Source organism: Odontesthes bonariensis, chromosome 4, assembly GCF_027942865.1.
Source record: "Odontesthes bonariensis isolate fOdoBon6 chromosome 4, fOdoBon6.hap1, whole genome shotgun sequence".
Classification (NCBI taxonomy): Eukaryota; Metazoa; Chordata; class Actinopteri; order Atheriniformes; family Atherinopsidae; genus Odontesthes; species Odontesthes bonariensis.
In genome coordinates, this window is record NC_134509.1 from 34,319,425 (window position 1) to 34,340,217 (window position 20,793).

The 20,793-nt window shown below is 41.8% G+C and overlaps 1 protein-coding gene across 2 annotated transcripts; it reads right to left on the reverse strand.

Annotated features, from left to right (window-relative positions):
- Positions 1-1,306: 1,306 nt before the first annotated feature.
- On the reverse strand, positions 1,307-17,066 carry iqce (IQ motif containing E). 2 transcript variants are annotated; one of them, XM_075464078.1, is made up of 21 exons: positions 16,661-17,066; positions 16,205-16,246; positions 16,019-16,064; positions 15,776-15,925; positions 13,614-13,715; positions 13,327-13,397; positions 13,014-13,127; positions 11,815-11,865; positions 11,672-11,742; positions 11,524-11,596; positions 11,404-11,444; positions 10,494-10,642; positions 9,331-9,386; positions 9,012-9,241; positions 8,790-8,897; positions 8,052-8,301; positions 7,848-7,934; positions 6,544-6,671; positions 6,374-6,450; positions 4,818-4,913; positions 1,307-2,256 (listed from the first exon to the last, which is right to left on the reverse strand). In XM_075464078.1, exons 1-21 carry the CDS (start codon positions 16,730-16,732, stop codon positions 2,132-2,134), a joined length of 2,139 nt encoding a protein of 712 aa, XP_075320193.1. In that variant the 5' UTR covers positions 16,733-17,066; the 3' UTR covers positions 1,307-2,131. The 2 variants fall into 2 exon arrangements, with proteins under 2 accessions (XP_075320193.1, XP_075320192.1); XM_075464077.1 differs by having other exon boundaries at positions 10,494-10,645.
- Between the last annotated feature and the right edge of the window lie 3,727 nt (positions 17,067-20,793).

Consider the following 20,793-nt stretch of genomic DNA (forward strand, 5'->3'; position numbering starts at 1 on the left):
GAAAAAGTCAGACCTCACATCGCTTGGTGCTATTTTCTCTCCCTTCATATCCTCAAATCATATATCAAATCCTTCAGGTTTCTGGGCCCCACAATCTCTCAGGGCCTGAAGTGGGAGACCAACACAGTCACTACCATCAAAAAGGTCCAGCAGAGGTTGTACTTCCTGCGGCAGCTCAGGAAGCTCAACCTACCTAAGGAGCTGCTGATCCAGTTTTACACCGCCATTGTTCAGTCTGTTCTCTGTTCATCCATCACCGTTTGGTTCGGATCAACCACCAAACAGGAAAAAAACAGACTGCAATGGACAATAAGGTCTGCAGAGAAGATTATTGGTGTCAGCCTGCCCTCCATCCAGGATCTGTACCTGTCCAGAGTCAGGAAACGGGCAGGTTACATCTCTGCAGACCCATCACACCCTGGACACAAACTGTTTAAACTCCTCCCTTCTGCAAGGCGCTACAGAACTCTGTACGCCAAAACAACAAGACACAGGAACAGTTTCTTCCCTCAGGCTGTCTCTGTGTTAAACAGCTAAAACCGGACTTCAGTGTTTCATCCTTGCACCATGCACCAATTTGCACTTCTGATTTAATCTTGTTCTATGTCTATTTTTTTTTGTAATTGTTGCACTAAAGAGAGTGAGGTGTAACCGGAGTCAAATTCCTCGTGTGTGTCCACATACCTGGCAATAAAAAGCAATTCTGATTCTGATTTCACTGCGTGCTGCCGCCTGCCGACAGCCGCGCCTGTTACTGTGTTTGCTGCTCGGAAGCAGGGGACTGCTCGGTCTGCACGGTCTACACAGCACGCAGTGATACAAAGGGAGAGAAAATAGCGCCAAGCGATTAGGAGGTCTGACTTTTTCCTGGAGAACGATTTTGTGATGCAAATATATTACTCTTTTGAACGCATATTGTTTTGAGAAGCAAAATGCTTTATTTTTGTGGCCCCAGCTAACTAGCCGGACTACCTTCATCAACGCCAAAACTCGGCTGGAACTCGGCTGACAGGACGCAGCAGGGGGTAAGTCAAATTTAATAAATGATATTGCTAATATGGGATGTCATACAGCTTCATGTCTAAAGAGGCGAACTATGCCTTTAAGAGGGAGAATCCTGATGCATTTGGTGGGACTCAGAACATCTGTTTCGCCAAAGGGATCACAACCCAGAAACACTTTTAAAAATAAAACACAAAAAAACCATACATAGTGACGCCAAACTGGACATTTCTCTCAGAAAATTAGGGGTGATGGGACAAAACTGCAGAAAACTGTTTGGGCAATAATGATGACAGCTTTCCAGTTAAAAAAAACCAAATCATCAAAAACAGGTTTTATTTAAAAAATACAGCATTTTATTGAATGCCTCAGAAATTTAAGTTACACACATGCTGATAAAACTGCATTCATCCTCTATTTTTGCCGACTCTCACAAATGATTCCACTACTTAAAAGCACATGATCTGATATTGGCATTAGAGGTACTCCCTTCAGTATTGCAGCAGAGTGATCTATAATTTATTCACAGTTTTAGTGCATCATCTGAGAATCAGCTCCCAGTCATACCTCAAAATCAGTCATTATCTGTTCAGCATATGGTTCATTATTGAGCTGATATTTATGGGTTTGAAATCAGGCATATTGAAACATGACCAGAGGAATTTCCAGTGAAGTGGGCCCCCTTTGGCCCGTCAGGTTAGCGGAACTTAAACTGTAAGTTTAAAGTGTATCATCATGTGAGCAGGCACTTCGGCACAGGAAAAAAATCAGGAGAATAGTTTACACAAATTAGAGAGGGATTTGACTCCAGATTAGCAGATACATCTAAACAGGGCTGGTCACACGCGTGCTCTCACCACCTAATAAAGGACAGCCTTAGGACAACTTGTCGTATCGTATTGTGAGATGGTCTTAAATCAAATCTTGACCAAAACGAGCGTATATATCCGCCGCTTACTGTATTTCCAAGTTGTAAAAGAATCCACTTCCCAGAATATTGCAGTTATTAGAGTGGGAGAGGCTCTTACGCGGGAAATGTCAAAATGTAGTCTCATCTCAAAGGCGATTCGGTGGGGGTGGTGTTGCAAGCATGTGACACACAGAAACCCTTTCACACAAGCCACGGGGCCTATAGCATTAAGACTTCTCTGCTCCTCAGCGGACGTGACGGCGACACGATGATGCCATCGGAATCATCTGAATCGACTGCGGCGTCTCTGTCGAACTCTGCTGTGGAACCGAGTTTTGTTTGGGCTGAAACAGACATACAGGACACATCTGTGACTGTGGTCACTCACTCCATTATAACAGTACCGCAAGCCTTCAGCCACTCCTTGGCTGTATTCGAAACCGCATACTACATACTTGCAAACTACATACTTCCATACTGCATACTGCTCGATCAGACAGTATGCAGAGCGTTTACCCACAATGCATTTCGTTCCTGCCCAAGCCAAAATCAGCTGGCCTGAAGCTGATTTCGCTTAAGCTCTAAACTCTGTAAACTTAAGCAATATTTGAAACATTTACAGGCGAGAAAGTAGTTTAGATCCCCAACGTGTTGAAAACCTGACAAAATACCGGCTATTTACAATTTTGTTCCCACGAATTCGGCACTACTAAAGCTAGCCGCAGTGAGCAACGCACTTCCGGTTATTTTCACAAAAATAAAATACCCGTTGCCTTTTATCATAGGGAAAGCCATTACGATACAATTGGTGCTTTTGTTTTGAAAACAGGAAGTGAACCTACCCTCGTTGTAGCTAGCTTGAAACTGCCGTTTTGACAGGAAATGACGATCGGCGACGTCACATTATGTTGGATCTTGGGTAGTTTGAGGATGAGTAGTAACCTCATGATGCATACCCAACATTTCGGCGAATCTAGTATGCATCCGGGAACTTCTCGCTCACTCAAACTCGCATACTAACTCAAAAAGTTAGTAGGAGTAGTAGGAGAAGTATGCGGTTTCGAACACAGCCCTTTATTGTCTTTATATACCAGGAAAATAGGAAGTAGATGCTGAAATTTAAAGGGACAGTTCGCCTCTTTTGACATAAAGCTGTATGACATCCCATACTAGCAATATTATTTATGAACATTTTCTTACCCCCTGCTGCACCCTGTGAGCCGAGTTCCAGCCTCGTTTTGGTGTTGATCAAGGTAGTCCGGCTAGTTGGCTGGGGTTTAAAAAATAAAGCATTTTGCTTCTCAAAACAATATGCATTCAAGAGAGTAATACATTTGCATCACAAAATCGTTCTCCAGGAAAAAGTCAGACCTACAATCGCTTGGCGCTATTTTCTCTCCCTTCGTATCACTGCGTGCTGTGTAGACCGTGCTACGGTGTCCGACACGTGCAAACGCGTTGCAAACGGCAAAAACAAATCCAACAGTAAAACGCCGCAAGAGAAAAATGCGGCAATCACAAAAACGACCGGAGCACACGCGACGCAAACGCCAAAACACATGCAAGAGAGAAAAACACAACGGAAGTTCGCCAGGCCACTATGGGGTCTTGACCTGTGCAGGAGGCCCTATCCGATAGGGGATCGACAATGGGTGATCGACCATAGGAACGAAGGAGAAGAAAGTCAAAAGGTACGTTGTCCTTTATGTCTTTATGCCAAGTGTTTAAAAAAGACATAAAGGACAACGTACCTTTCGACTTTATTCTCCTTGGTTACAATGGTCGATCTCCCATAGTCCCATAGACCTGTGGGAAAGCGATCCCCTTTCCCACAGGTCGAGACCCCCTAGTGGCCTGGTGAACTTCCGTTGTGTTTTGAGTTAACTTGCAGCGTTTCTCTCTTGCAGTCATTTACCCGTTTGCGTGTGCTCCAGTCGTTTTTGTGATTGCCGCATTTTTCTCTTGCAGCATTTTACTATTGGATTTGTTTTGCCCTTTGCACATATCGGCCACTGTACCGTGCAGACCGAAGTGCAGACCGAAGTGCAGACCAAGCAGTCTCCTGCTTCTGAGCAGCAAACACTGTAACAGGCGCGGCTGTCGGCAGCACGCAGTGATACGAAGGGAGAGAAAATAGCGCCAAGCGATTGTGAGGTCTGATTTTTCCTGGAGAACGATTTTGTGATGCAAATGTATTACTCTTTTGACCGCATACCGTTTTGAGAAACAAAACGCTTTATTTTTGTGGCCCCAGCCAACTAGCCGGACTACCTTCGTCAACGCCAAAACGAGGCTGGAACTCGGCTCACAGGACGCAGCAGGGGGTAAGAAAATGTTCATAAATGATATTGCTAATATGGGATGTCATACAGCTTCATGTCAAAAGAGGCGAACTATCCCTTTAATGAAACGTGTAAACATGAATGGAGTTACAGTACATAAGGTAAAGATGGCTTTTTAGACCAGCCACTTCTACTTTTGTTCTCCACTTGTCCAGTTTCCTAGATTTTTATGGACACAGAGACCACCAAGCCGAGATATGACAAGGTGATAGATACGGGAAGCACCGTGTTGATGTAAAAATACTTTTTCATTCCTGCCGAATTGTGACATCTTTGGTGTTTTTCGTTGATGCAACTATAGAGATATGAACAATTGGCGTCTTTGAAACGGGCTGCAACTAATGGTCGACAGATGCAAATTTAAACTGGATCCATACTGAGTTTCTTTGTCATGTGTAGACATCACACTTAACATTTTTGTTCAACACTGTGAATATAAACCAATTAAATCCAAAAGATCACCAAACATGTCCAAAATGAACACACAGACTAGTCCACATTTGCGTTATTAAGAAAGTCAAGTTCAGAAATGCATTTTCCCTCTATTTTCCTCTCTCTCCAACCTTTTGTGTTCGTCATCCTGGAGTCATGTGTCTGAGAGATGAGCCAGAGGTCTTGTCCAGTCTCCTCTTCAGCATCATTACAGAGGGATGCAACACCTTGGAGACCAAACACCACATATCACCCAGTCAGTTATGAATTATTAAGACACATCCTCAGAAACACGAGTGCATTATGCAGCTACGGTACTTTTAGCAGGATGCACCTGAATGCATCTAAAAGCATGTTGTGTTTTTATCTTAAATGCAACCAGACTACAGTTATGAAACACGTCTTACTGCAGAAGTCTTAGACACGTTCTCAGCTGTGACTCAAGCTAAGATAGTGCGGTACAAACTCTGTGAACTGAAGCCCAACACACAGCAAGCAGAGCAGCAGCCTTGTAGGTGTGCAGGAAAAATGCAGACATTGCTGTTCTGGTCCGTGCATCCATATGCTGATCAAAACCCAGGGAGGTGGAGCGGAGAGCCGTGTGTGTTGGGAGGGCGCTGGAATCTCACAGGGTTATGTTGGTCAGGGCTCTGGGCAATAGATTTCTAAGTGTCGTAAGTGATAGCAGAATTACTGGCCCCTGAGTCTGCTGAGCGGCCTTACTGACCTTTGATAGGTAGATGTCAAAGCTCTGGCTGGTGCAGAAGAGACAGCCATCGTGGAATTAGATCAGCATGTCCGCTAGATCTATCACTACTCATTAAGGCAGAGATACTCATTGCGCGGCTCGCCAGCCACATGCGGCTCCTCAAGCTTTAATTGGCGGCTCGCATTTGCATAGTAGCTTATAACAGTATGGTAACAATAACAATACATTTTTTAAAATAACATACAGCGAATACTGCACAGTGTTAAGTATTTTTATTAAGTTTGCGTTTTTGTAGTATTAGGTATTTTTATTAAGTATTAATTAAGGCTTAATGGTGTTTCCTAAAGGGGAAAATGTTAAACCTGGCAACGCAGCCCGCTTAAACCACCGTCACACTTGACCGCAGTGCACGCTAGCTCCTTTAGCCAGCGCGAGATGCAGGCACAATGGATCGGTTTTTAATTAAAAAAGGGCAAAAACCAGCACAAAAACCATGCTCATCTTGAATATCTCACTATGATTACAACAACAAACTACAAATACAACATGAAGAAAGTCAAGGACATGCATGCCAGCTTCCGCTCATCCCAGTATTAAGGTAAATGTGGTCTTAATTGAAAATGTATTGGCTGTGTTGTTTCTTTTTTTGTGGGATGTTTTATATGTAGAAATGCATGTTTGCAAAAGGGGACTTTAGTATGTTGTCGTAAAAGTGGCTCTTCCCTTGATTTTGCTCTGCCAATGTGGCTCTTGTGAAAAAAATAGTGAGTATCACTGCATTGAGGTGTCTGAAGGGCTGTCTTGAGGTTCAGAGCAGGGCAAAGCAACGGCGTTGCACACATCAGTGTATATCAAGCTGGAACCTAATAGCTGTGTGGGTGTTATTTCCCATCACAGCTAAACTGCCTTTCTGCTGTATGGTATTGGTTAAGTTTCTGTTCAAGTGATTTTTCTTTATTGTACAAACAGTAAACTTACACGTTTCACCGGGATTTGGAGCCAAGCCAGCTTTTCTTGGACTGCTTTCCACTGGAGAAGGCACAGCAAACCCTGAGCTAATGCACAAACACACACATGATTCTGCAGAATGCATTTTGGACTGCGTCAGTGTTTTTTCCTTCCTTAACTTCCGCGTTTAACTGGGTTACCTCTTTACTGCAAGACTGCGACGAGCCAGATGTCCCCTGAATGCAGACTGCATCATTGTCACGGCAACAGCATCCAGCTCTCCGCCGTCGGAGTCGGCTACATTAGTGTGTTTGAATGATTTTACAGCCTGAAAGCAGAAGATGAGGATGAGATAGAGCAATGGGAAGCTTCAGTGGGAAAACATGACTCACAGTAAATGCCCATTAGAGGCATCTAGTGGTTATTCAAGTAAGCTGAAAGTCTTGTTTATCCGTGTCTTTTTAGTGTTACCCAAGGCTTGAACTCGGGCATACGTGCACATCTACGTTACTCATCTTTTGATCTAAGTGTGGAGATACGCTCCAGTCCTTCACTCTTAAATGCATGTCGCCAAAACTGTTAACAAGTAGTTTAGCATCAGAAAGCGCTGAACTGTTTGTGTAGATTTATAGAGAAGTTCTTGCAAATTATGTTTTTTTTAACCAAAAACTAGGGCTGGGCAACGATTAAAATGTTTAATCTATGATCACATGATTTCCCTGATTAATCACGATTAATCGCATTTGTACGCAAAATTCAAAAATGAATTCAAAAGTAGTGTATAGCTTTTAGCATTTAGTTTTATTTTAAATGTGCTTTTTTATGTAGTTTTTATGTAGAAGCCTCGCTCCACTGTCTGTTTCCTTGAATGACTTGCTGCTATCAGTTGTGTGTTTTGCCTTTAAGTGATATTTTAGACTGGAACTACTACGCTGAGAAGACAATTCAACTTGGCAGTGTTTACAGATGAATTTGGTTCTGTCGACTCCGCCGTCTGGAAGAACTTTAAAATGAAAATGGCCGAGTAAAAGTTCCGTACCCTTCTCCTTGTTTGGGTTAGGGTTCCGGTTTCGCAGCAGACAGCAACAGACTTTTACAAAATAAAAGCCTGTGAGCAACAGACTTTTACAATAATAAAAGCGAAAATAAAAACCTGGTTCGAGTCCCGCAATAGACGGCCCTGTGCTGCGTGTCATTCCCCCTCTCTCTGCCCCCTGCTTCCTGTCTCTCTGAACTTTCCTATCCATTAAAGGCACAAAAGCCCCAAAAAACAATAATAATAATAATAAAAAAAACTGCGTTAATGCGCGATAAAATATTGATTGGCGTTAAATAATTACTGAGTTAACGTGATAATAACGAGTTAATTTGCCCAGCCCTACAAAAAACATTATTTATTCTCTCCATTATAATGGTTGGAGCTCTAAACTAAGGAGTACCTGTGACAGTGATGGAGGAAAGAGGCACTCCTGAATATATCTTTAATGAAAGAGCGCGGGCAAACCTTATTCTGTGTGTGTTTCAGCAGGTCCTTGAGCTTCGACTCTCTGAGGAGATGGCCTCTTAACACCGACTGCAACGTCACAATGTCCTGAGGAGACAATGCAGAGAGATGGAGAAATTTGGAACAACGTCTGAACATTTCTTATGTAATAACTTGTCTCGCACATCAGTGACTTCCTTTATGTAAGTGTGGTGCATTACATACCATCTGTCTGTGCTGCCTCCAGTTTGTCTGAATGATCAAAGCTGCCTTTTCTCGAACTTTCATCCCCAAGTCTTCGTCTCTGTCCGCCCCCTTCTTTTTACATCCAGTGTCCCTCTGCTCTCCCTCCTCCTCGCGGCTCTCTGCCGTCGACAGAGGAGGAGGAGGAGGAGAGGAGAGCTCAGCCTGTGCAAGTTTGCTTTTGTCCTCCTCCAGAGTTTGAATCCTCGCCCACAGCTCCTCTAACTCCCGTCTGGGAAACACAAATGCAAAGGTAACACATGAACTGATGACAACTGAGTGAAACCATAGATGTCTCCCAGTGAATCTTAGAGATAACCTACATCTTAGCAGCCACTTATTATGAGTTTTATTCAAATGATTACATCTATGTTAATGGTTTGTCAGCTAACGGTCTGTAGAGTTTTTAGGAAATTAGTTTGTGTAGGTTGAACAGACAAAGTAACTCTTTTGAGGTACAATGCTTCCAAGTAATAGCAGTCTGTAACGGAGCAGTCCATGAATGAAAAATGCTTCTTTATATTTAATTTCAGATTTTCTAACACCACAGGCTAGAAAAGCAGTTGCATATTTAGCTACTCTCCTCACACAGTTTAGTGTAGTGTTTGTAAAAAGCCTTATTGTTCAACGAATGATCAACCTTATAAATGTGACTTAGTTGCAGCTCATGTACAGAAAGGTTAAAGGCGTCACACATTATTTGGTCAGATCAAAACATACCTATACTGCTGTCTCTCTTTGTCGAATAGTTTTTTCTCTTCAGCTTTCCATCGTTCCGTCTCTTTCTCGAGTCTTTCTCTTTCCGTCCTCAGCTCTGTCAGTTTGTCACTGAAAAAACACAACCGACAGATTCAGCTTGGAGAGCGAAACTCTTTGCGCCTGAGGCCAAAACATTTAGTTTAACATTAAAATAGACCAACTTTGCATGTCATACTGACTCACTCTTTGCCCGACAGCGTCTCCTGGAGCTCTACCCTCTCCTTCTCCAAGTGGCCGAGGCGTTCGATAAGATCAGAAACCTCCTCCCTTTCCTCAGTGATTGTTCCCACAGACACCGCTGCCTTTGTTGCCATGGTTACCCCCAGAACCTCTGTGAGCGTGGCCTGGACCTCCTGATCCAATCTACCGCTGCTCTTTGCCGACTGGGTGCGTCTTCTGCTGTCCTCCAGCCTCTGATGGGGGAAGAGAGGAGTCCGTCAGTGATGGCGCGCCCGAACCCACAGTCCGACACGGTGAACAACTAGTTACAGTTTCCTCTCACCTTCTCCACCTCCAACAGCCTTCTCAACAGTCTCTGTTTACTCCACTCTCTGTAACCTAGGAAACAATTCATTTATGAAACTGTTAATCGCCGGTACGAAACTGGCAAAGATGGGATCATTTGAGTTGGAGCTGCCACTTTCCAGAGAAAAAGAAAGTAGTGATGGGCAACGTTCCCTTTAAGCTGCGCGCCTGCGCAATCGCGCACATTCTCAGCGCACAAGAAAATCTATGCAGCGCATAAAATAAAATTCACCATAAACGTATTAATTAATATTAATATTAATTTCATGGCGAAACGAACGGGAGGCGCCAGCGACACATCCACTCACCAAGCCAAAGTAAAAAAGAAATGCGGTTCTTTGAGGATGGAATGGTTGTCTGAGTATGTGCAAATAGAAGAACAAGCGGTGAAACTGGGTGAAATTTTCTCTTTTTCGAGTGAGAAAGGTCTACTCTGCAAAACATGTAGGCTGCAAGCATGACTCTCACATATAACATACTACACATCTCACGAACAAAAAGATTTTTGTCTTTTTCATTTTAAAGGTAGGGTCTGAGATCTTGGAAAAACGGTTCCTGCAAGCTATATTTTTGAAAATACACAACCTTGCATCTCCTTCAGCCCACCCCTCGAAACCACGCCTTCAAAACACATGAACGAGTCACGAGTCTGAGAACGCACAAGGGGGAGGGGTGAGGGGGGCTGACGGTTGATTGGCGTGTCAGAATCCAATAGAAGTAACTCTCATCATTACTTCTATTGGTCAGACATTTCCTCTTGCTACACCCTCTACAATGGACTAAAAGATAAAAAAAAATTCCCAAACATTCTATTTTAGTGGGTGCAATGGGGTCGTGAGGAGGTTTTCAGACAATATGATTAAAAATGCTCCAGAAAACATCTCATACCCCACCTTTAAGTGGGCCAAATCACTTATATTAAAAGTAAACTAATGAAAATTGCTGCTGTGATTTGATTCTTTTAATAAGCCATGTAACTTGCTATGATCCAAGGTTTTGAACAGGTGTGATACTGGTGTGTGGCCACAGCGTGCACATCTGATGCTGCTCACAGTGGTCCTCAGTGTGCTCAGGGAGCTGGTGTGTATGCCCAGACACATGAAACATTAGAGGGAACATTGGTGATGGGTGAGCAAAGACCTTTAAGTCCTCCAGCAGGGCTGTCAGTATTGAGCTCCTCTCGGAGCGATGCGTTCTCCTGCTGAAGCTGTTTCAGGTTCTCAGACAGCCGATGAACGGTGGAGCTTAAAGCTTTCTGCTGCCTCTGGGAGCATTTACTCTCTGCTCGACTGCTGCAGACACACACAGATGCAGACAATACGCAGGGATGACGGTATCTTTTATGCTCAACAACCATTTCCTTTGAATGGGCATACTTGAACCATTAAGGTTAACTTTACGTTAAATTCACATTACATATAATCGTTTAGCAGATGCTTTTATCCAAAAACGACTTGCACACCAGGAATGTGAGGGGGGGCAATGTAAGGGTCGGTATCTTGAAATTGGGGATCAAAGCAGCAATCGTCTCATTGAAAGATGAACACTTTTAGCTATCTGACTAAAGAAATGGATAAATACGTGAATGAGAGCAGCTTCAGTGGGAATTCAGCTGTATTAACATACAGTTATATTTTGAGGGTTTTTACAAAAGATGGAGCTTTGGAGCATGCACAGAGCACCTCGGTCCATCTGAGTCCAGTTAATCAAATACTTTCAGAGCGAATCTATCCCCAAATGCATTACCTGTGTAGTCCAATTTGAAGGAGCTTCATTTTGTATGCTTTCTGTCAGACAAACGTGTTTGTTGGACTAAAATCATTGTTTCATTCTAAGGTTAGGTAAACATGCATATGGTGGGATTCTCTACCATCCCAGATGAACTGTGGGGATGTCTGTGAAAAATGTAGTTATGTACTGCACCGTATTACTGCTTTACTCGTACTCTAAAGGATTTGTGCCTACTTGTTAACCCGATGAACAGAAAATCTAAATGAAACGCCCGGGACAACTCCTTCAGCCAGGCATTGCATTTCCGTTCCGTACAAACCTTTTCTCTGCAGCCTCCAGGAGCAACCTCAGTCTCTGGATCTGAGGAACAAGGTGACACAAGCACGTGTTACAAGTGAAGTTACAACTAAAGCAAATGTTACAACAAAAAAATGTTTACCTCTTCAAAGTAAGTTTCTACTGTGATCTTCAGCTCCTCCAGGTTGGTTGTCCTCAGCTCACTTTGCAGTTTACTAGGGGGGGGGGAGTTACCAGAGTATGAAGCTGCTGGGCAATGAAACCAAATGGACTTAGAAGGAGCAGGTTACCTTGAGGCATTTTCTTTCTCTCTGCACTGCTGCTCCAGTTTCAGGATTCTCTGCTTCAGCCCGTAGATAACCTGAAAGAGCAGATTTGTTTTCAGAAGTTTGCTTGATGAAGTGCTGTCCCATATGTTCATCAACGCACTCACCACACTGCCCTCTTTTTTCTTATCCACCAAACTGCGAGTATATTCAGATCCCTGCAGAAGAAAAAAAAACAACATTTTTTTGGTTTTTGAAATGTCGCTACAAAGAGCCAGAGATTGTTTTGCGACAGTGTTGTTTTCGTCAACGATGACGATGACGAAATCATTTCGTTGACGCCACTTTTTTTCATGACGATAACGAGACGGTGACGAGATAAACATAGCTCTCTGATGAAGAAAACATGACGAGACGTGTGTGAGTTTTCGTTGACGAGACGAGAATGGACGAAAATGTTAGTGGGTGATCTGTTAGACGTTTAAAATAAATGACATTTCTGCTTATTGTGTGTGTCAATTAAAACCTAAAAAGTATCTGCTGCTGCCTACAGTCTGTGTAGTGCTGCATTCTGTCCTTGTTTGGTCACGCCCACCACCTGGCGTACAGCGCTCAACGTGCTCAACACGTCACACTGTTGTTACTCATCAGACAATGGACCATGATGGGGGCGGCAGTTTCAACACGTAGAGACGACATATGGGTGTATTTTAAATATAAACCAGCAGATAATAAAACAGAGTGTATTGTTAAGGAAGACGGTGACAAATGTGGCCACAAAGTAGGCGGAAAAAATACGACCAACCTTAAGCGGCACCTTAAGGCTCGCCACAAGGATATTTTTTCGAAGGTAAGTTATAAATGCTGTTAACATAATCGATAAATTTCATAGTAAGCTAATACATTAGTACGTTTTCCACATACTCCTGGCGCAAATGGACTGCTAACTTCAGGCTAAAGTTAGCTTTTGTTACGATAACGTCAATTCAATATGTCTAAAACCATTCCTTTATTATTGTTATTATTTGTGAAAATAGCAGATCTGCAAGCTTACAATGTGTTGAACTTATAGATCTCTGCTACTATTTTCACAACTTATGTGTGACACTGCCTAACAGCAATCTCCAATACTTATTGACCTAAATTAATTTGTTAAAAGACTACTTATTTTTTCTTTTTTTTTTTACTAAAACTAGACTAAAACCTTTTTGACTTTTCGTCGACTAAAACTGGACTAAAACTATCACATATAGAAGTGACTAAAATGTGACTAAAACTAATAAGCATTTTAGTCCAAAAGACTAAGACTAAGACTAAGACTAAATCTTAGATGGTTGTCAAAAACAACACTGTTTTGCGATCATACTTTTATGGGGTCCAATAGCTCTTCAATCTGTTTCTCTCTTTTCGCATTATCTTCTTCCAGGCGTCGTAGTTTGGCTTTCATTTGCTGGTTGTCAGACTTCTGTGCCTGAAGACTCTACGGAGAACAGGAAGTTCAACATATAAAGGGTCTTCTTCTCTTCGCAGAGGACTAAAACTTGGGAGTCAACGACACAAAAATATACTGGAACTGATCCAGATTTTATTCAAATGTTCCAACAGAAAACATCTCCCGGACGCTGCAACAGTCTTTTGATTGTACTCTTTTTAAACATCTGCATTATGTTACTCCTTACCTTCTTCAGGTGAATGATCTCATCGTACATGTCCTCCTTATCTCTGTAGTCACCTGCACCCAAAGAAAAACCTGCAAAGCACGGGGGAACCAAAGATAGAAAGTGCTTAACGACAAAAAGTCGCCCGTACGCTCAGCCTGCAGTTCTGAAAAATGATGCCTCACATCCACTCTTTCTGCTGACAGCTGAACGTTCTCCATAAATCCCTGTTTAGCACAAAATCTGACTTTTGTCTTCACTTTTCTTCTCTAAATCTCTCATTCAGGTCCGCCCACACATCCTCTCACCATTGGATGCAGAGCGGAGGTGGTTGTGTTTCCTCATGCTCAAGGTCTGTTTGAGAGCCTGCGGACTGACGTCACACTCCGATCGCAGCGTCTGAGGCACATCTGAAAAAGAGTCAGACAAAGACGGGCTCAGAACAGAAAGACTGCTTCTGCTTCTGTATGTGCTCAATATTTTAGATGACTTCTTTTAAGATCTGTGTCGGACTTTCAGTTTTATTTGCAGACTACTGTACTTTACTGTTAATCAGGCAGCTAACCAGCTCCCTTATCTGAATGTGTTTTTAAATTTTAAATTTAAATTAGTTTTTCTTTTGTTTGGCTCAAAACACATTAAAAAAAATCTAGGGGAGACAGGAAGAGATGGGGCAAAGAAAAGTTGAGAGAAGATGGGCTTTACTTGGAGTAGCCTAATTGAACTACACCGCTGAACGCAAAATCTGCCGATTAACAACCCGGTATTGTGCCGAAATCTGTTCCCTCGCATAGCCCGACCCTCTTTTTTCGGTAAACATACTAAACTAAAAGAGTTTAATACTTTATACATAGAGAGGGGTGTTTTCATAGTCTTATACAGTGTGGGTTTTAATACAGTAGATTTAGAGAAACATTACTTGATTAGTTTTAGGTGCCATTTATACTAATCTGTTTCTATCGCGGATGCACTGTCCATTTACATTAAAATACTGGAATACGACTTCATAGGTGGAAGGATTCAAAGACGCCGGAGCCCACGTAAGCATTTGCATACGATGCTGATTTTAGCAGTTGTAAACGGTGAAAAACGAGGATCCGCAGTGCTGAGCTCTAGCTACTCGGCTTTTATGATGAGAACCCAGCCACAGCAGCAACGCAAGCCGTACATGGAGCGCCGCTTTTGGGTTAGACCGGGAAGAAGCAGCGCATGGTGGGACAATTTCGTGGACCAAGTTGTTGTCGCCGAAAAATGGCGCGAGAACTTTCGAATGTCCAGAGCAGCCCTGATAAATCTGTTAATATAAAGCAGTTGCTCGTGCTCCAGATGCAAGGGCGATCATGTGATGTGATGGCTGATTAGTTATGTGACTAGCGAATCAGCCGATCCCCGTTTCAGTGTAAATGTAAATAGTTTGCAAGATGCCGACACGAAGAAATGGTGAAATGAATTAATGTAAACAGAGCCTTAGTCTTGAAACTCATTAGAAACGTTTTTTTTTTTTACTTGTAGTGGACACATATGTTTAGGAGTTGGATAAATGGGTTAGAAATGCACAGAGATATGATTTTAGCGCCCGATCTTACAGTAGAAACACCATCCTGAAGTTAGAATCCAGGATTCGTTCACAGGGTGTATACAGGTATAAACAAGTTAAATTTAAGACTTTTTAAGACCTTTTAATACCACTTCTAAATGAAATTTAAGACCAAACGTACGATGGAAATACCAATTAAACACACTGACAGTATGGTAAAATGACAAATGACGGTTGAGTTTAAGAACATCGACTAAATGTGTGTCATGCAAAAAGATCACAAAAATGTCATCACTGTCCTAAATTAAATTTATTACAATATTTTCAGAACATTTAAGTCCCATGAACAAATGCTTATAAAATCAAGTAAATATATTAAAAATAAAATACTGTTCCTTTAGAGCAAAAAGAAAAATACACATATTTGCAATCTGAATTTAAGACAATTTAATACTTTAAAAAGGTCTTATTTTCAGGAAAATTGATTTACGACTTTTTAAGACTTTTTAAGGACCCGCAGCCACCCTGGTTCACATCTGGATGTTTTCCAGTCATTTCAAACAGAGATGGTCTCTCCTGAGTTAGCTGTTGGTGTTCTCTCATCACGGCTCTGAACAACCAATCAGAGTGAGCTCTCTAACCCTCTTGATCCAATGTCGATTCAACATTTTGAATCAGCTGAAATAAACGTTGACAGAGTCCAAAAGAATGACGACATTGCGTCACACTCCAAAAAATACAAGAGAGACGTGTGTTTGGATGTGCTCGACAGCTTATTGTCACCATGGTGTATTATAAGGGCCCTAAAAGTTAGTGGTACAGCCTTCTAAAAAACAAGCCTTCTCCCATTAGCAAGCAACTGTTTCCAGCAGACCTTCCTCCTGAGGAGCGACACTTTCTGTGAAGCTGTAGCTGTGTTTTCGTGGCGCCTACCATGGCCGTTGCTGAGGGACGTGAGTCGAGCTGAGCCGGTCTCTCCACAAGTGTCCCCTCTGGCGTCCCCAAAGGAGGCCCTTGGCAGTCTCCAGGCTCCCACTGCCGCTCTCCTGGAGTTCATATTCAGACTGGAGAGGTACGGTGACCCTACACATTCACAAATAAATACGGAATTTGCAAAAGCGGGTTTTGTTACAGAGTCAGCAAATATTTCCAACACAGCAACCCAGCGGGTCTTACTTGGAGAAGGAGGAGGCTTGCCAGCAGATTTTTTCCTCCTTGTTCTCTGACGAGTATGTGTCGATCAAAGGGAGGGAAAGAGTATTTATTCAACCAAATCCACCAATCAGTGTAAATCCCTAAAATAAAAGATCAACCAAGCCAGAGTAAAAGCTACAAAGAAGACGAAAAACATATAGAGTTCACCTTCTCTGAAATATCAGCGGGGAGAGAGAAACCATCCTCAGCCTAGGTTGGAAAGAGAAGTAAGAGACATTGAAAGCGGCATCTATTGCAAATATGTTTGTTTCAGTGGTTCCCAACCCTGATCAATACCCTAGATGGGGTCCAATGATACAGTTTCCATTTTTTTCCCCTCTCTCATAATGTTAAATTCTTCTATGTTTAAACCTTTGCACCAAAAGCAGAAATAACTTCAGTTTTAGGGGCCACACACCAAAAGAAACTGTGCTGCATGAGGCTTGAGTTAGAAGCTCAGTACTTATAAATTGAATAATTAATAAACAAATAAATAACTCAACTTTATATAGGCTTAAAACAAACAAACAAAAAAAACTCAAAGACAAATGGAAAATGACCTATCTAGGATACCTAGTTTTGTTTGTGTTTTATCTATAAATCTAAGCGAAGCTAAGCACTCACCAGCTCGTCGCACTCTTCATCTGTTTGAACATCACTCGCCTCCAGAGACATCTTAGCTGTTGAACTAAACATAGCTGGTCAGCAAACGTTAGGTAAAGCTAAAAAACACGTTTTCCTCGTGTAATCTCATTTTTTCCCAGTCAGAAGGCTTGCCTCAGCTTGCCCCTCTTGCTACTAGTAAAAACACGGGGCAACAAAAGAGACGCTAGCTATGCTACAAGTCCCATTATTTTTAGTCAAGAAAACTGCATGTCGTCCCAGGGAAAAGGCCGTTTATGCGGTGATACGGACTGTTAACCATTGCTTCTCAAAATGAGTTTAAGTGCTGTCGTCTTTGCGGGCAGTAGTTACTGTTTTCACATAGGTGTTGCGGACTGAGTCGTCTAGCAACCAGGCAGCTGTTAGTGAGCTGCGTCAAGTTTAGCTGGAGAACGTAAGAACGGCACCGGAAGCTCTGTGACTTCACCTTCAGATTAAGAGCATAAACAAGCTACATTCGAGGATATTCACACTAAACCACGCTTAGCGCTTACAAAATTTTACATAAATACTAATTTAGTAATAGCTGTTTGTGAACTATGAAAACCTCTTTTCAATCATTCAAGTGGAAGGTGATGTGTATTCCAACAACAGATTTATTTTGAAAATCTATACCGGTTAAGTATTTATAGTTTTGCGTAGCTTGACAGAGCTAATATTTATTAGCCCCCTCCCTCTTCCAAGAACGGACTGCTCCAAGTTTTTCTGTCTTCCTTTGCTCTATGTCATCCATTTCTGGAGTGGAGTTAAATGGAGGATCTTAAAGCGACAAGGAGACGAAAAAGGGAATGTAGAGGAGACTTTCCCGATGTTTCCTGTGCTATCTGAAGGCGTCTAACCACAGCAGGTCATTATTAAAATGAGTTTTAAATAGCAATCAGTTCAAATAAATATCTCCACGTAAATAATTTTGGGGGTTTTTTTCTTTCTTTTTACAAGACACCTTCATTGCTCGACTGTCCAGCTTTCTCGTCCCCTGACATCAAGACTGGATGCTGGCATTAACTGACCTCTACAGGAGAAGATATCACAACAGGTTTTGCTTTGTTGTTTATGCTTGAGCTGGTGCAGAGTTTGTGGATGTAATGAATAAAACTAAAGTAAGAAAATAAACTCCTGCACTTTCTTCTTCCTCACAAACTCTTGTGAGGTTTTTTTTTCTTCTCTAACACACTGTTTGTTCAGGTGGTGGAACCCCTGGAGTCACACCAACAGACAGATCAGCTTACTTTTGTTCTGGGAAAACAAACTCATTGCACACATGCGATTGTCATATAAATTCTGTAAGTATGACGCTGCCATGTACAAGACAGGCAGTTTTGCTTTTCTGTTTTTTGAGAGCAAAACCAACTTTGTGCACATCATCAAAGATGATAACCACACTGGAGACGCCTTACTTGATACATTTTTAGATTAAAAAAAATAAACTTAATTTCTATACACACCATTGGTGTCTTGCTGTCTCACTTCGTCATTTATTCATTATAACAATCTTCTGTACTCAAGAACAACCGCAGTTATGTGAGTGAGCAAACCACACTCCCATCAGCACTTGTGGAAAATGTTCCGTGCAGTACTGCTTTTTACATTCATTTCGGGTATTGTTTGTGTATTTTCTGTGGGGCTGACGCTGTTGAAAGTTAGAAATAATCAGAAGGTATCCAGCAGGGATCACAAAACAATCATGAGGTAGATAAGAAAAAAAAAAAACTCCTTCATTTGATTCTCTGCAAAGTGGTTGATTTATCTTTGTAACAAAATAACCCCAATGCATGAAAACCTTTCTGTGTGTCAATAGTATATGGTTTTCATTGTGGCATTCATTTCTTCACAATAAGAATTGTGTGATTAGTTGTACTCAGAGGAAACTGAGATCTATCATATCAATCCCTTCAGACGTGAGCAGGAAGGCCGAGAGAAGAAATAATGCACAACACAGTGACCGCAGAGGACAGTGCAAAGCTCGAACACTGTGGCCGGACATTGAGAGGGTTGATTCATTAGTCTACTAGTTGTTAAAGGGATAGTTCACCTCTTTTGACATGAAGCTGTATGACATCCCATGACATCCCAAACGCTTTATTTTTGCAACTCCAGCCAACTAGCCGGACTACCTTCGTCAACGGCAAAACGAGGCCGGAACTCGGCTCACAGGACGCAGCAGGGGGTAAGAAAATGTTCATAAATGATATTGCTAATATGGGATGTCATACAGCTTCATGTCAAAAGAGGCGAACTATCCCTTTAAACACTTCGATCCATACCTGTGACGCTTTTCTTTGGCTCTCCAGGTGGGGGCGGTGTGGTCTGAGGTGCGAACAATCCAGTTGATCAGTCCCAGTTTCTTCTTTCCCAAAATCTAAATGTATTACCCGCATGTTTTACTGCAGACTGGCTCCAACCCAGCTCAAGTCTTCATGTCTCCCACAGGGACTAAGTTCAGCCTCCAATATCCCAAACAGAACTCAGCACCAGCTCAAAGTTGAGAAGTGCATATATCATTCTGTAATTGTAATGCTCTCTCTGTCCCACATCCAAAGTGTTTTATTTGCATGTGTGACACATCTAAGTTATGGATCTCTGTCTCTATAGCTTCATCTTAACTGTTTGGACCACAGAGGGACAGTTGGGGCTAAAACTGCAGATTACAGTAAGCGATTAATCATTTAAGTGATCTTGACGCAAAACATCTAATTTGATAAGCTGTAACCATGAAGTTTGCCTAATACTCGGTAGATGACTTCAGCTGATTTGAAATAATCACATTGACCACTTACTGATTTTATGCTGCAATGAAACAAAACACAAACACATTCCATAAATTGTGGCTCTGCAGACCGGCTTTTGCTTTTAGACACAAGAAAATGCAAATTAGATTCATGTGAACCACTCATAAACGTTTCTTTCCACTGACAACATGGAAAAAATGCGTCGAGCTGATTCACGCTGCATTCAGAAGTGTAAAGGCAAGTTATTTCCGCTTTATGGAGGTAATCTGGAGCACAGCAAATCTTCTACAGGACACATCAGAGTTGTTGCTGTTTGATGCACGTGACTCATTTGGCACTTAGCTTTGAAGCAGATAACGCTGGCATGTACATCAACACGCGGTGAAATCTCCACTGACATAAACAGATTTATGGTGGTGCCAACCACAGAAGAAAACTCAAACTGCTGCTGATCAAAACACTGAACATTGCATGGCTCTGCTAATATGATTGTAGCCGTGGTGTTGTGCAGAGATGGGACCAAGTCACACAAGTGCAAGTCTCAAGTAAGTCCCAAGTATTTTTTTCTTGGGCAAGTCAAGTCAAGTCAAGTCCTGTGATAGGTCAAGTCAAAGTCAAGTCCCCTTATTATTACAATTTTACCCGCAGAATCTGATCTTAATAAAGTGAAAAGACAAGATATAAGTAACTGTCAGTATACATCATTGGCCAATGTGTCCAACCTGTTTAAAAAATATGACAATAATTTGGATTTGCATTGTAATTTCTGAAAATCAGTTAAATACATTATGGAATCAAACAAAACAGAAATGACTTCATAAAATGATTTGTTGATGGCTTCAAATCTAAACAAGGTCACTTCTGCCAATAGTGTTTAGTATTTTAGTTGCCTTGCAATTAACAAGAAAAAAGGCAAACATATAAAATGATGATGATTCCACCATTAATTCCATTAATTTATTAATTTTATATTCAAACTGAAAACATGAACTGAAGAACACTCAAGTCATTCAAGTCACCGTGTCTCAAGTCAAGTAAAGTCCCGAGTCTTTAATTTCCAAGTCCGAGTCAAGTCTTTTATTTTTTTGTCAAGTCAAGTCACAAGTCATCAAAACAAAGACTCGAGTTGACTCGAGTCCAAGTCACAGTGACTTGAGTCCCCATGGTGTCGTGGTCCCTGGAGAAGTCGGTATACTCTCAATTTTTCCCCTTTTTTAAAAATAAGTCCAGAGAAATGCACCGTTTTAGATACAGTGACATGCAAAACCACTCTACTTAGTTTAACCAAAAATCTGTCAGTAGTATTTACTCACTATTACAAAACTATCATGACTTGATCAAGTGCAGTTTGTAGGTGTTACTGGT